This window comes from Ovis canadensis, chromosome 24 (assembly GCF_042477335.2).
Source record: "Ovis canadensis isolate MfBH-ARS-UI-01 breed Bighorn chromosome 24, ARS-UI_OviCan_v2, whole genome shotgun sequence".
Taxonomy (NCBI): domain Eukaryota; kingdom Metazoa; phylum Chordata; class Mammalia; order Artiodactyla; family Bovidae; genus Ovis; species Ovis canadensis.
Window position 1 is genome coordinate 42,727,257 of NC_091268.1, and position 13,740 is coordinate 42,740,996.

Sequence of the window (13,740 nt, forward strand, 5' to 3'; positions counted from 1 at the left end):
TCGTGCAGGAGACGCAGGTTCAGTCCTGGGGTCTGGAAGATCCCCTGGAGAAGAAAATGAGAGCCCACTCCAGTATTCTTGCCTGGGAAATCCCATGGTCAGAGGACCCTGGTGGAGCTTGTAGAGAGTCAGACATGACTTAGCAATTAAACAACAACAATTGAGTCTCAGTACAGACTACCCCTGGCATGCAGGAGTTTAATAAGTAACAATGTGCAGGTTCCTGGAGCCCTGGGATATGCTGCAGTTGCCAGGCTGCTCCTGAGGATGTGGTTTTGGGCCCCAGGGGAAGCCTGCTTCCTGCTCAGGCTACTTCATTGCTCAGACAGCCACACAGCTGGACACAGACCTGGATCGGGGCTGAGGGGATGTGTGGGTGGGGATGGATGTCCAAGACCTTGGCACTATCGTTTCATCACCCATCACCTATCTTGGACCTTCTGTCTCTGGGTCCATTCTCATCTCTTGGACCAAGTGTCCTGCTGTTCTGAGGGAAGACCTATTGTGTTCTTCAAGTCCCTGAGGCCACTAGTCATGCCCAGAGGGAGCTGGAACCCTAGGCTGGCATTGCTTTGTTTGCCCAGGCAGGGTCTCCATCAACCTGGCTCTCAGATCATTGACCACTTAGGTGGCGTTGACCCCTGACTTTGAGGACAGGGCCTGGACTGGGGCTGTCCACTAACTTCTGGGAAGCCAACGGGGCCCCTTGCTGCCTCTGAGAGTATCCAGGTCTTTGTTCTCATGATGTCCTTTACAATCACCCAGAGAGCTTTTTTTTTAATGGAATATATAAATATTTATTTAAGGACTTACTCATTTCTCTCTCCAGCTTTTCTTTCTTTCTTTCTTTTTGGCTGCCTGGCATGGCTCGTGGGAATCTCAGTTCCCTGACGAGAGGTCCAATCTGTGCCCCCTGCAGCGGAAGCTTGGAGTCCTAACCACTGGACCACCAGGGAATTTCCCAGAAAACTTTTTTAAAAGTGGTGATGCCCGGGCCCTTTCTAACTGAATTGGACTGAGGGGAGAGTGCCTTGGGCATCAGTATTTTTTTAAATTTATTTTTAATTAGTGGATAATTGCTTTACAATGCTGTGTTGGTTTCTGCCATACAACGCATATCAGCCATAAGGATACGTATGTCCTCTCCTTTCCAGCGGAGCCCCCTCCCCCCGTATCTATTTTTTTAAAAGCCCCCGAGTTGCCATTCCAGTGCTCAGTCGACCTGTGTCTGAGTTGAGACCCACAGTCTGTCTGCTCCACTGCTGTGTCTGTCCACACCTATCTCTAGTTTCTCTAGTTCCAGGGAAGCCTCTTGTTCCTTTGTGGCCGAAGTCTGTCTTGCTTTCTTCTCTATATTCATCAGTATCTTGGGAAAAGGCTCTTGGGGGACAGGTCTGGGTCATCTCGGTGCAGGGGACAGTTGGCTGAGGTCTGGCTGCCTGGAAGCATTTCTCCTGAGTCTGCGTGGGACTTGGGCCTCAAGTTCTGTTTACCTGTGTCTGTATGTCTGTTTCCAACTCTATGGCTTAGAGTCTGTGGATGGGTTCATCATCTCTGTCTCTCGGAGATTTCTTTGTATCAAGTTTGTGTGCCTTTTGGGATCTCTGTTTATGTCATTGTCACAGTCTCTTAGGAAAGATCTCTGAACCTGGGACCTGACAGATCCTTAGAACATCACCACCGCCTCCAACTCCAAAATTCTGTCTAGAGCAATCTTCTGGGAATAGCAGGGGGTGGGAGAGGAGTTCTGTCTAGGACTCAAGGTACTAACTTTGGGGATGGGGGGAGGTGGGCTTGGGGGCCTCAGTCCGTGTCCAAGAGTCTCACTGAGCAGAGGATCCCGGGCTTTTTCTGGAAGAGCCACTTCTCTTACTCCGACTCTGGCCGCCTGGGGCTCCCTACAGCTGAGGCCAAGGCTGGGGTGTGGCCGTCTGCGCAGCAGGCAGGCAGGCTGGGCCTGGGTGGGCCGGGGCCCTCCCTCCCTTACAGGCCCCCACCCCGGGTTCTCCCGTTCTCACCCCCCCCGCCGTCCCCCCTCCAGCCTTATCCCAGCGGGTCCCGGCTTCCTTACATGGTCACGGCTGGGCCTCCAGCTCCCGGACGTCCCCCGCCCCCCGCCCCCACCGGACACGGCCCCCGCCCTGCTCGCCCCGCGCGTTCTGCCCGCGCCCCGTCATGGAGGACCTGGGTGAGTGGGGTCCGGGTCCCCTTGTCCCCAAGCCCCTCACCACTGCTTGAACCCGCTTCCCCATCCTGGGGCCCCCTAGCACTCCCGGCATCTCTCCATCCCTGCCTCCCGGTCTTCTCGCTTCTGGTCTCTGCCGGCGCCTCCTTTCCGACTCCACGTCCCCCTTCCTGCCGCTCCCTTCCTGCCTTTGCCAGACTGGTCGCTCCCTCCCTTCTTCCTTCACTTTGCTCCCCCGTCGCTGGCTGCATACGGATGGGCTGGGAGGTGCAGAGCCTGCAGGCGCCTGGGCTTGGGAGCTCTGGGAAGGGAGGAGTTAAAAGGACCTTGGGTCCAGGGACTGGGAAAGTAGTCGGGAAAGGAGACAATGACAGTAAGTTCTGGAGAAGAAAATGGGTTTGCCCTAGGGTTTGGGGAACGAAAGAGTTAAGGGCCCTTAAGTATGGTAGGGTCAGGTCCTGGGGCAGAAAGTAAATATAATAGATGAGTGCTGAGATGCCAGCGAGAGAGGTTAAGGGTTCCATCAAGGCGCTCAGAGATGCAGAGTAAAGGGGCAGGGACTTCTAAATTCTGAAAGGTAAAGAGTTCAAAGGTTCTGGATCTGGGGATGGAGACGGGGGAGTTGGGTTGTGTGTGTTGGGGTCGAGGGGGGTTGCTGTCTGTCCCTCCGACTTGGGGCAGAGAGGAGGACTCACGCATCTCATCCTCCCTGTCTTTTGGAACTGGGGCGGGAAGGCTGTGCGCTCTGTGGGAGAGAAGGAGTTCCAGCACCCTGCGGTAGGGGGTGCTGCTCAGAATGAGTAACGGGCACTGGTACTGAAGAAAAAACCAATCAGAAAGCAGGTCCCAACAGACTCACCAATGAGGTGCATAGGGCGGAGCCCAGTGGCATCTGGAGAAGGGCCAGGGCTGGGAGGGGCCTGTTTAGGTGTAGGGGGTGTGTCAGAAAGAGCATCCAATCAGAAAGCAGGTGTCAGGCATACAGCCAATTGAGCAATTTGGGGTGGAGCCAAATTTGCCTCCAGTAAAGAGCCAATTTTGACTGCATTACCGAAGATTCAGAGAATTAGTCAGGTAGCTGAGCTTGTAAATGACTCTCAGGATAAGCCATGTGGGATGTTGTGACCGTAAATAGTCCGTGCTTCCCTTCCACATCTCTGCCATGGTCTGCCTTGAATTTCTTCTGATTCTTGACCTCTACTCTTAATACTGGCTTCTGTCCTCCTCAGACACTGCCCACTTAGAACACTTATTCTCTGATCTCTTAAGGCCCTGTCTCTGCCTTAACCTTGACCTCTCAACCTCTCACCTTGACGGCCTCTCCCTGCAGATGCCCTGCTCTCTGACCTGGAGACCACAACCTCACACATGCCAAGGTCAGGGGCTCTAAAAGAGCGGCCCCCAGAGCCCCTCACGTCTCCTCTGACACAGGTGAGCTCAGATGCTGGGGAGAGGGACAACCACTCGGGCCAGGTTTGGTGAAAGGAAAGGAAACCTGGGCCTGAGTAGGGCAGAGTACGGGCGTATCATCCCACACACATGTCCTTCTCTATAGATGGGGCCTGGGGAATCTTCAGGAGCCTCTGGGGACAAAGACCATCTGTACAGGTGAGAAGACTGGGTATGGGGGGATGGGGTGGCCAATTGAGACTCAGGCTTGTATTCCCCACCCCTGAACCCAAGCTCCCACCCTCTTTCCCAGCACGGTATGCAAGCCTCGGTCCCCGAAGCCTGCAGCCCCTGCCACCCCTCCATTCTCCTCTTCCTGCGGTGTCTTGGGCACGGGGCTCTGTGAGCTAGACAGGTTGCTTCAGGAACTTAACGCTACTCAGTTCAACATAACAGGTACCAGGGTTACTGGGACAGGCCTTGATGGAACAGGGGGCGGGGCAGGGCTGGGCAGAGACTAAGGGGGGTAGCCATTCCCTTCTCCAGGGGATATTCCTGACCCAAGGATTGAACCAGGGTCTCCTGCCTTGCAGATGGATTCTTTACTGTCCAAGTCACTAAGGAAGCCCATAGACTTCCCAGGGTAGCAGCTAAAGGGATGCGAGCCTTAACTGGGAAGGAGGCTAGCACATGGCCCCATGCCCAGTGCCCTTCTCTCCTCTCTGCAGATGAAATAATGTCTCAGTTCCCATCTAGCAAGGAGACAGCAGCGGAGCAGAAGGAGGACCAGTCTGAGGACAAGAAAAGGCCCAGCCCGTGAGTCTGGCATAGCTGGCAGGGTTGGGAAAGAGGTAGTCAGTTCTGGATGCTGGAGTTACTGGAGGAAGCGTTACCCTGAGACTCTGAGCTGACACAAGTTGTGTTCTTCACAGTCCTCCCAGCCCCTCCCCTGTTCTCCCAAAGCCTTCAGCCACCTCAGCCACCCTGGAGCTAGATAGACTGATGGCCTCACTCTCTGACTTCCGTGTCCAGAACCATGTGAGTCACTCAGGGAGTGCGGGGTGGACCACTGTGGATTTATGGCTCTCAACCCATCTGAGACCTTCTCACACATGCTGCCTTGCTGACTCAACTCTCCTGTCCTCACAACTGCAGCTGCCAGCCTCAGGGCCCACCCCACCACCAGTGCCAAGCTCCATGAGTGAGGACGCCCCCTCCCCACCAGGGCCTACCAGCAAAGGCAGCCTGGACACCATGCTGGGGCTGCTTCAGTCTGACCTCAGCCGCCGTGGCGTTCCCACCCAGGCCAAGGGCCTCTGTGGCTCCTGCAATAAACCCATTGCTGGGCAAGTAAGTGAAGTTCTGCAAGTAAGGGGGTAGAGACCCATGTGTGCCAAGTCACTTCAGTCATGTCCAACTCTTTGCGATCCTATGGACTGTAGCCCACTAGGCTCCTCTGTCCATGGGATTCTCCAAGCAAGTGTACTGGAGTGGGTTGCCATGCCCTCCTCCAGGGGATCTTCCCCACCCAGGAATCAAACCTGCATCTCTTATATCTTCTACTTTGGCAGACAAGTTTTTACCACTAGCGCCACCTGGGAAGCCCAGAGACCTATAGACTCATTTCACTGAGAGCCAGTGGGTATTATTGTTATTCATATTTTGCGGATGAGGAAATTGAAGCTGCGAGTCAGACAGCAAGTGAGTAGCAGAGTAAGGATTCCAACCCAGGTTTTATTTATTCTAGTCCTACTGTGTGCCAGACATTATGCTAGCTCCTTTACAAACCCCCATGTAACTTTTTAATTAATCAATTTATTTCATTTCTGGTTGCACTAGGTCTTCATTGCTGTGCGTGGGCTTTCTCTCCTTGCAGAGATTCAGGCTACTGTCTAGTTGTGGTGTGCAGGCTTCTTATTGAGGTGGCTTCTCTTGTTGCAGAGCTCAGGCTCTAGGCACAAGAACTGCAGTAGTTGCAGCCCATGGGCTCAGTAGTTGAGGCTCATAGGCTTTACAGCATGTGCTCAGTCATTGTGGTGCTCAGGCTAAGTTGCTCTGAGGTATGTGGGATCTTCCTAGAGCAGGGATCAAACCTGTGTCCCCTACATTGGCAGGCAGATTCTTATCCACTGCACCACCGGGGAAGTCCCCCCTCTCATTTACTCTTCACAAAAGCCTCATTGGCTCCACCCACCATCTCTTCAGGACCCACAAAGACTGTTTCTCCCTCCACCAGTCTGGTTTGGGAGCTCCAGTTCTTGGCTTATTGACTGAGCAGATGTTATGGGCAACTGTGCCCAGTGGTTGATCTAGATCCTCCTGGTAGATAAAGTGCCCTACCGCCATCCATTTTGGTGAGAATTTCCAATCTCAGCAGAGCAGGGTGACATTATGAATTTTCTAAGCACTTTCACCTTCATGGGCCCTTTCCTGCACTAAAAAATATATAAATTGCATTTTATGGCAGTTGGAGTGAAGATGAATACATTAATATTACATATTTAGTCATTTTCTTCTAGCAATTTTTTTTCTTCTAATTTTAAAAGAAATTACAACATTTTTGTGGCCTACAAAAAGTATGGTGGGCCCTAGGTACTGTGCTGGAAGCCGGCTTAAATCTCCATCGCTTTGGGATTGAGTTACTTGGACATTTGATACTTCATCCTGACTTCTCAGAGATAAGATGTGAAAAGTGCCACGTAAACCTTGGCTCACTGGACATCTGGCAGCCCCAGGGCCACTCTGATCCCCGCCTCAACCCCCAACTCGCAGGTGGTGACTGCGCTTGGCCGTGCTTGGCACCCTGAGCACTTCGTTTGCGGTGGCTGTTCCACCGCCCTGGGAGGCAGCAGCTTCTTCGAGAAGGATGGAGCTCCCTTCTGTCCTGAGTGCTACTTCGAGCGCTTCTCTCCGCGATGTGGCCTCTGCAATCAACCCATCCGACACGTGAGCCCCGCCTGGACCACAAGCCCCGCCTCTGTTTCACCCAAGGAGCCAGTGGGATGAGCCTCATCCACTTACGCGATTCCCATCCCCACCCCAGGCGCTTCCAGGGTTCTCTTCCGCAGCTCTTTCGACTCCGCGCTCTTTGATTCCCAAGTTCCTGCTTAGGTCTCCCGCAGCTTCAACTCAAACTTCAAGCCACTCATTTAGGTTCAGGGTGGAAGAGGAAGGGGAGAGGAAATGGGGGGAGGGCACGCTGAGTGTTCCCTTTCATTCCCCGCAGAAGATGGTTACTGCCTTGGGCACCCACTGGCACCCGGAGCATTTCTGCTGCGTTAGTTGCGGGGAGCCCTTCGGAGATGAAGGTGAGAGCTTGACTCCCATCTTGAAAGCCGCGGGTCCGCTGGACATCCCGCTCCGCTCCCTTTGGGCCCGCCCACTGGACTTCCGAAATCCTCGCGGGCCTGATTTTTCTCCTGCTCTCTCCTGGACAAGGCCTATCCCATCTGCGGTTTCCCATCCCACTCGCTCCCGCTCTGCCCCCAAGCCAGACCCTGTCCCTCTCCACCGACTGCGTCCTCTCACTACGCCGCTTCCGGCCCCCCAGTCTCAGATCTTTGTGGGCTCCCGGGGCCACCTCGCACCCTTCTTCCTCCTTACTCTGTTCCCGCTCCTAGGTTTCCACGAGCGGGAGGGCCGCCCCTACTGCCGCCGGGACTTCCTACAGCTATTCGCGCCGCGCTGCCAAGGTTGCCAAGGCCCCATTCTGGACAACTACATCTCGGCGCTCAGTGCGCTCTGGCATCCGGACTGTTTCGTCTGCCGGGTACGCGACTTACGGGGGGCGGGACCTTGGAGGGAGGGGCCAGTGAGGGCGGGACTAGGAGTCGGGGCGGGGTTAATATTCGGAGCGGGGCCCGGGGGAGGCGGGGCTTCACGCTCGCTGGAGATGAGAGGGGCTGCGGGAGTCTCTGGGGGCTCTTCAGTTCCAAAAGAGGATTTTTTGGTCTGGAGGTTGGCCCTGACCCTTCCTTTCGTGGTTGCCTTTCCTCAGGAATGTTTCGCGCCCTTCTCGGGAGGCAGCTTTTTCGAGCACGAGGGCCGCCCGCTGTGCGAGAACCATTTCCACGCGCGGCGCGGGTCTCTGTGCGCCACGTGTGGCCTCCCGGTGACTGGCCGATGCGTGTCGGCCCTGGGCCGCCGCTTCCACCCGGACCACTTCACTTGCACCTTCTGCCTGCGCCCGCTCACCAAGGGCTCCTTCCAGGAGCGCGCGGGCAAGCCCTACTGCCAGCCCTGCTTCCTCAAGCTCTTCGGCTGACCGCCTGCCGGGCTCGCCCCTCCCGGAGAGCGCAGCCCCAAAGACCTCGCCCTTCGCCCCACCTCGAAAGACCTGGCTTTCCAGACCCCAAGGCCTTGCTGTTGGAGCTTCGGGCTCCACCAGCCCGGCTTCTTGAGGCCCCACCCCACTGGAGGGACTGGCCCCGAAGGTACTGTACGTACTCCGTGGGCGAGTCAGAAAACCCTTAAGGCCACGCGCCTCCCAAAGTGGGTCCGAACACTGACCGATCCCACGTGAGCCCTTCACTTTGTTCCCAGCCTTGAGGGAGCCCCCCGACTGGAGGAGGGCCCTTGCAATTCTCACGAATCCAAGGCCTGGCCAAGACGTCCCTCTGCCCCCGCCCCCTCACTGTTCTGTGCACTTTTTTCTATCTACATAAACACACATTCCACGTCACATCGGTTCTGTGTCTCTGCGCGGGAGTGGCTCGCGTCGCGACGCCCCGCCCCTTGTACTGCTCTGGCCGCCGCATTGCGGCGGGAGCCGGACCTGCAGCCTCAGCCCTTCAGATGAGCCTGAGGCTGGAAAGGTCGGCCAAGTGCGCAGGATTGTATGGATGGCGGCCCGCCAGCCGGGATGGGAATTCAAGCGGAGCCCCATCAAACCTTCCTGTCCCACCCTTCGGTTCCCTGTACTCTTGAAATAAGCAGTTAATCTGTACCCACTCCCTTCACCCTTGGCACCTTGTCTGGTCTCCAGATTTCCCCCCTCCTTTAATAATTTAATTTTTTTTTTTTTTTTTTACTTTTTGGCCACACTGCGCGGCATGTGGGATCTTAGCTCCCCCACCAGGGATCGAACTTGCACCCCCTGCATTGGAAGTGCCGTTTTAACCACCTGGCCACCAAGGCAGTCCCACCCTCTTCCTTAAAAGACCCTCAGAGATGGGGCTCCATTCAAAAGTGCCAATTTATTCCCACCCTTTGGATCTGAGCATTAAATTTCAGCTTCTCTCATACTAGTATTGACTTAGAACATCTGCTTTAGGCAGAAGATGGCACTTAGTGTGGTCAGGGCACTGACTGAGGGAAACTGGGAGCTGTATGAACTAGAAAGAGGCTTATAACTCAGCTTGGAAGTCAAGGAGGGCTTCCTGGAGGAGGTGACACACGAACCAAGCCCTGCAGAGAAGGGTGAGACCAGGGGTTCTTAGGTGTGGAGAGGTTCAGGCTGTATCTGAATCCCCAAACACCAGTGGTCTTTCTAAGCCCAGTATCTTAGACCCTACAGTTCCCTAGGAAGGAAGCCTAGATTCCTGCTCTAACTACAGGGACCTTTGAGGCTAGAAACAATGGATCCCCAAAGGCCCTTCCAGCTCAAAGAGGGGCTAACAGCTAAGGAGAACAGCTATGGTGTGGGCAAGAGCCAAAGGTGAGGTTCTCTGCCTTGGCTTTGGGCAAACCACCTTCCCCAGATTCTTTCCTTTCTGAAGCTCCCCTCCTGGATCTTCCTAAGCCTCCGGCTCTTCCTCTTTCACAAATCCTCCCTGGAGAGTGCTGTCCATCCCTTGGCTTGTAACTGCCTCCTAGTCTTGAGCCATTCATTTCCCAAGAGTTCGTTGACTACGTATTGTGCTAGGGTCCATGCTGGGTGCTGAGAAACATGTTCCTTGGACTCCTGGTCTCGTAGGAGAGACAGATGGGGGGGGAGGGGTGGGGGAGGGAGAAACAAAACCGCAATGACAAGTGTGATAAAGTACAGAAACTCCCCTGATGGCCTAGGTAAAGCTGGTTCTTTTTCCTAGTTTCCACCCATAGCACCTCCCTAGTCCCTCACTTATCACTAATGCAAACAGGTATTTGTTGCTTGTTCATTTATTTATTTTTTTTACTGGCCTCTGTAGTTGCAGCAAGTAGGCTTAGGTTCTCCTAGGCATGTGGGCTCTTAGTTACCCGACCAGGGAATGGAATCCTTGCCCCCTGCCTTGGAAAGTGGATTCTCAAGCACTGAGCCACCAGGGAAGTCCCATGCTTGTTTATTTCTGAAATGAAGGCAAGCTCCTGGGAGCTTGTCTGTCAAATGACACATTTGTTCTGCTGTTATCTGTCCAGTATCCAAGTTGCTGTCTCATTTCAGTTCAGTTGCTCAGTTGTGTCTGACTCTTTGCGACCCCATGAATCGCAGCACACCAGGGTTCCCTGTCCATCACCAACTCCCAGAGTTCACTCAGACTCACGTCCATCGAGTCAGTGATGCCATCCAGCCATCTTATCCTCGGTCGTCCCCTTCTCCTCCTGCCCCCATTCCCTCCCAGCATCAGAGTCTTTTCCAATGAGTCAACTCTTGGCATGAGGTGGCCAAAGTACTGGAGTTTCAGCTTTAGCATCATTCCCTCCAAAGAAATCCCAGGACTGATCTCCTTCAGAATGGACTGGTTGGATCTCCTTGCAGTCCAAGGGACTCTCAAGAGTCTTCTCCAACACTACAGTTCAAAAGCATCAATTCTTCGGTGCTCAGCTTTCTTCACAGTCCAACTCTCACATCCATATATAACCACTGGAAAAACCATAACCTTGACTAGACGGACCTTTGTTGGAAAAATAATGTCTCTGCTTTTGAATATGCTATCTAGGTTGGTCATAACTTTTCTTCCAAGGAGTAAGCGTCTTTTAATTTCATGGCTGCAGTCACCATCTGCAGTGATTTTGGAGCCCCCAAAAATAAAGTCTGACACTGTTTCCACTGTTTCCCCATCTATTTGCCATGAAGTGATGGGACCAGATGCCATGATCTTCGTTTTCTGAATGTTAAGCTTTAAGCCAACTTTTTCACTCTCCTCTTTCACTTTCATCAAGAGGCTCTTTAGTTCCTCTTCACTTTCTGCCATAAGGGTGGTGTCATCTGCATATCTGAGGTTATTGATATTTCTCCCGGCAATCTTGATTCCAGCTTGTGCTTCTTCCAGCCCAGCATTTCTCATGATGTACTCTGCATATAAGTTAAATGAGCAGGGTGACAATATACAGCCTTGACGTACTCCTTTTCCTATTTGGAACCAGTCTGTTGTTCCATGTCCAGTTCTAACTGTTGCCTCCTGACCTGCATATAGGTTTCTCAAGAGGCAGGTCAGGTGGTCTGGTATTCTCATCTCTTTCAGAATTTTCCAGAGTTTATTGTGATCCACACAGTCAAAGGCTTTGGCATAGTCAATAGAGCAGAAATAGATGTTTTTTTGGCTAGCAGGTGGTAAGTACTTGAAAAATGTTTGCTAATGAAAGAAGGAATGAAGAAGGAAGGGAAGGAGGAAAGGTGAGAAGGAAAAAAATAGAGAACTAAGACAAGGTGGGGAAGGAGGTACAGGAACCACAGCATCAGAGAAGGCCTCTGTGAATATGTAATATCTACGTTGAGACTCTGAAGGCTGAGCAAAGAGCCTGAGGAGAGCACCCCAGGCAGAGGAAAGAGCAAGTGCAAAGGCCAGGAGGTAGTAACGAGCTTGGTGTATTGGAAGAAAGGAAAGAAGGCCAATGTGGTTGATTAGAGCGAGCAGGGGAGAGTCATAGGAGATGTGGTCAGAGAGGAACAAGGTGCCACGTCACGCAGCGCTCTGCAGGCTCTGATGAGCGCAGGTGTGTGCGTACTCAGTCACTTCAGTCTGTGACTCTCTGCGACCCCATGGACTGTAGCCTTCCAGGCTCCTCTGTCCATGGGATTCTCCTGGCAAGAATACTGGCATGGGTTGCCATGCCCTCCTCCAGGGGATCTTCCCTACCCAGGGACTGAACTCACGTCTCCAGCGGCTCCTGCATTGCCAGTGGAGTCTTTATCACTGAGCCACCAGGGAAGCCACAGAGATCTAATTTTAAGTGCCTACAACCCTAATGTGTCCTCTGATACTTGCCCCTAGATTTCTTCCTGACCCTTCACTTTTAAAAATTATTTTATTTGGCTGTGTCGGGGCTTGGTTGTGGCGCATGAGCTTCTCTCTAGTTGTGGTGCTCGGGCTTTGTTGTCCCGTGGCATGTGGGATCTTATGCCACCCGACCAGGTGGGATCTTGACCAGGAATGGAACCTAAGTCCTCTGCATTGCAAGGTGGATTCTTACCCGCTGGACCACTTGGCCAGACACTTCAAATTCATCACCTGCTGAAGCAGATGCTGTGGGTGCCCTACCTGTATCCACCTGGCCCATCTGGGAAGTCATATGCAGACACTTCCCAGACCCTCAGTGTCCCCAGATGCTTCCTGAGTTTTTGTCTGGAGGAGGGCCTGGGTGGGTGGGTGGGATTCTGTAACCTCAGAACCTCCAGCCAGTTAGAGATAGGGAATGGTGAATAATTCTCCCAGCTCTGTGGTTCCTGGGGGTCAATTCTGAGATGAGTTCCCCATAGTGTCTCAGAGGGTCCCCGCTGGGATTGTCAAAGTGGTAACTTCTTTAAAAAATATTTTATTTGTTAATTATTTATTTGGTTGCACTGGGTCTTAGTTGTGGCATGCAGGATCTAGTTCCCTGACCAGGAATTGAACCCAGATCCCCTGCATTGGGAGCTCAGAGTCTTGGCCACTGGACCACCAGGGAAGTCCCATAGTGGTAACCTTTTCATCAACATATCTTTACTGACTTTCTCCTTTCTTTGTCTCTCCTCCTCATTCCTTCACAGCCCTGACTGTGATCGGCTCCCCAATACAGTTCTTGCACCCCAATTCTCGTCTTAGAGTCTGTTTTTGAAGGGACCATGATGAAGGCATTCCTTAAACAACTCACCACCTTCCCCTAAAATATTATTCTCTGTTCTCATTTCCACCATGAACCCTACTACCATAATCAGACACCCAAGTCTGGTCAATTCTTCTAGAAAGAGCAGCAGGTATCTATTTATCAAACCATTCCCTTCTCGCCTCCAGCCCTGTGCTGAGCAATGGGACTCCAGGGATGAATCCAATCATCTCCTGCTCTTGAGGGAGTCGCTGGTCTATTGGGGAGACAGATCTGGATCCAGGCAAGGTCCACACAATGTGCTCAGAACTGTGTCAGGAAAGTCAGAGAAGTCTTTCCTGAAGAGATGCCGTGGGCTGAGCACTGAAGGCTGAGTAGGGGCTGGCCATTTGGGAGGCAGGGGGGTGTCCCAGGCAGAAGGCACAGCTTATAGAAAAGTTCAGAGGGTATGAGAATCCAGGGGCTGGGGAGGGCAAGGGCATGGGAAGGAATGTGATTTCATTCTGGGTTTGGTGTAGAGGATGGAGGAGAAGGGTGGGCAGGGGTCGGGGCATGGCAGGCCTTAAACCTTTGGATAAGAGGCTCCTGCCTCCTCCCGGGTGTGATGGAGAGCTCTGGAGGTTTCCTGAGCAGAGGAGTGACACTGTCAGATTTGAGTCCGAAAATAATTCCTTTGGACTTCCCTCGCAGTCCAGTGGGGCAGGACTCGGGGCTCGGGTTTGATCCCTGGTCAAGGAACTAGATCCCGAATGCTGTAACTGAAGATCCTACATGCCACAAGGAAAACTGAAGATCCCATGACACAACCAAAAAAATAAATATTTCAAAAAGAAAGAAAAAGGCTTAGTGGTAAAGAATCTGCCTGCCAATGCAGGAAACACAGGTTGGATCCCTGGTCCAGGAAGATCCCACATGCCATGGAGCAACTAAGTCTGTGCGCCACCATTACTGAGCCTGCGCTCTAGAGCCTGGGAGCTGCAATTAGTGAGCCCACACACCGCAACTACCAAAGCTCAAGTACCCTGGAGCCCCTGCTCTACAACAAGAGAAGCCGACGCAAGAAGCCTGCGCACCACAACAAAGAATAGCCCTTGCTTGCTGCAACTAGAGAAAAGTCTGCACAGCAACGAAGACCCAGCACAGCTGAAAATAAATAAATAAAATTATTTTTTAATCAATTTTTTAAAAAAGAAAATGATTCCTCTGAATTAGTTTGAACTGGG

At 52.9% G+C, this 13,740-nt stretch overlaps 1 protein-coding gene across 5 annotated transcripts; it reads left to right on the forward strand.

Annotated features, from left to right (window-relative positions):
- The first annotated feature begins 1,853 nt into the window (after nucleotides 1-1,853).
- On the forward strand, nucleotides 1,854-8,255 carry TGFB1I1 (transforming growth factor beta 1 induced transcript 1). 5 transcript variants are annotated; one of them, XM_069569372.1, is made up of 11 exons: nucleotides 1,854-2,188; nucleotides 3,516-3,616; nucleotides 3,741-3,793; nucleotides 3,888-4,030; nucleotides 4,303-4,390; nucleotides 4,507-4,612; nucleotides 4,730-4,924; nucleotides 6,347-6,520; nucleotides 6,801-6,882; nucleotides 7,195-7,343; nucleotides 7,572-8,255. In XM_069569372.1, exons 1-11 carry the CDS (start codon nucleotides 2,176-2,178, stop codon nucleotides 7,836-7,838), a joined length of 1,371 nt encoding a protein of 456 aa, XP_069425473.1. In that variant the 5' UTR covers nucleotides 1,854-2,175; the 3' UTR covers nucleotides 7,839-8,255. The 5 variants fall into 5 exon arrangements, with proteins under 5 accessions (XP_069425473.1, XP_069425474.1, XP_069425472.1 ...); XM_069569373.1 differs by having other exon boundaries at nucleotides 1,949-2,188; nucleotides 3,455-3,616; XM_069569371.1 differs by lacking the exon at nucleotides 1,854-2,188 and adding an exon at nucleotides 2,402-2,558.
- The last annotated feature ends 5,485 nt before the right edge of the window (nucleotides 8,256-13,740 follow it).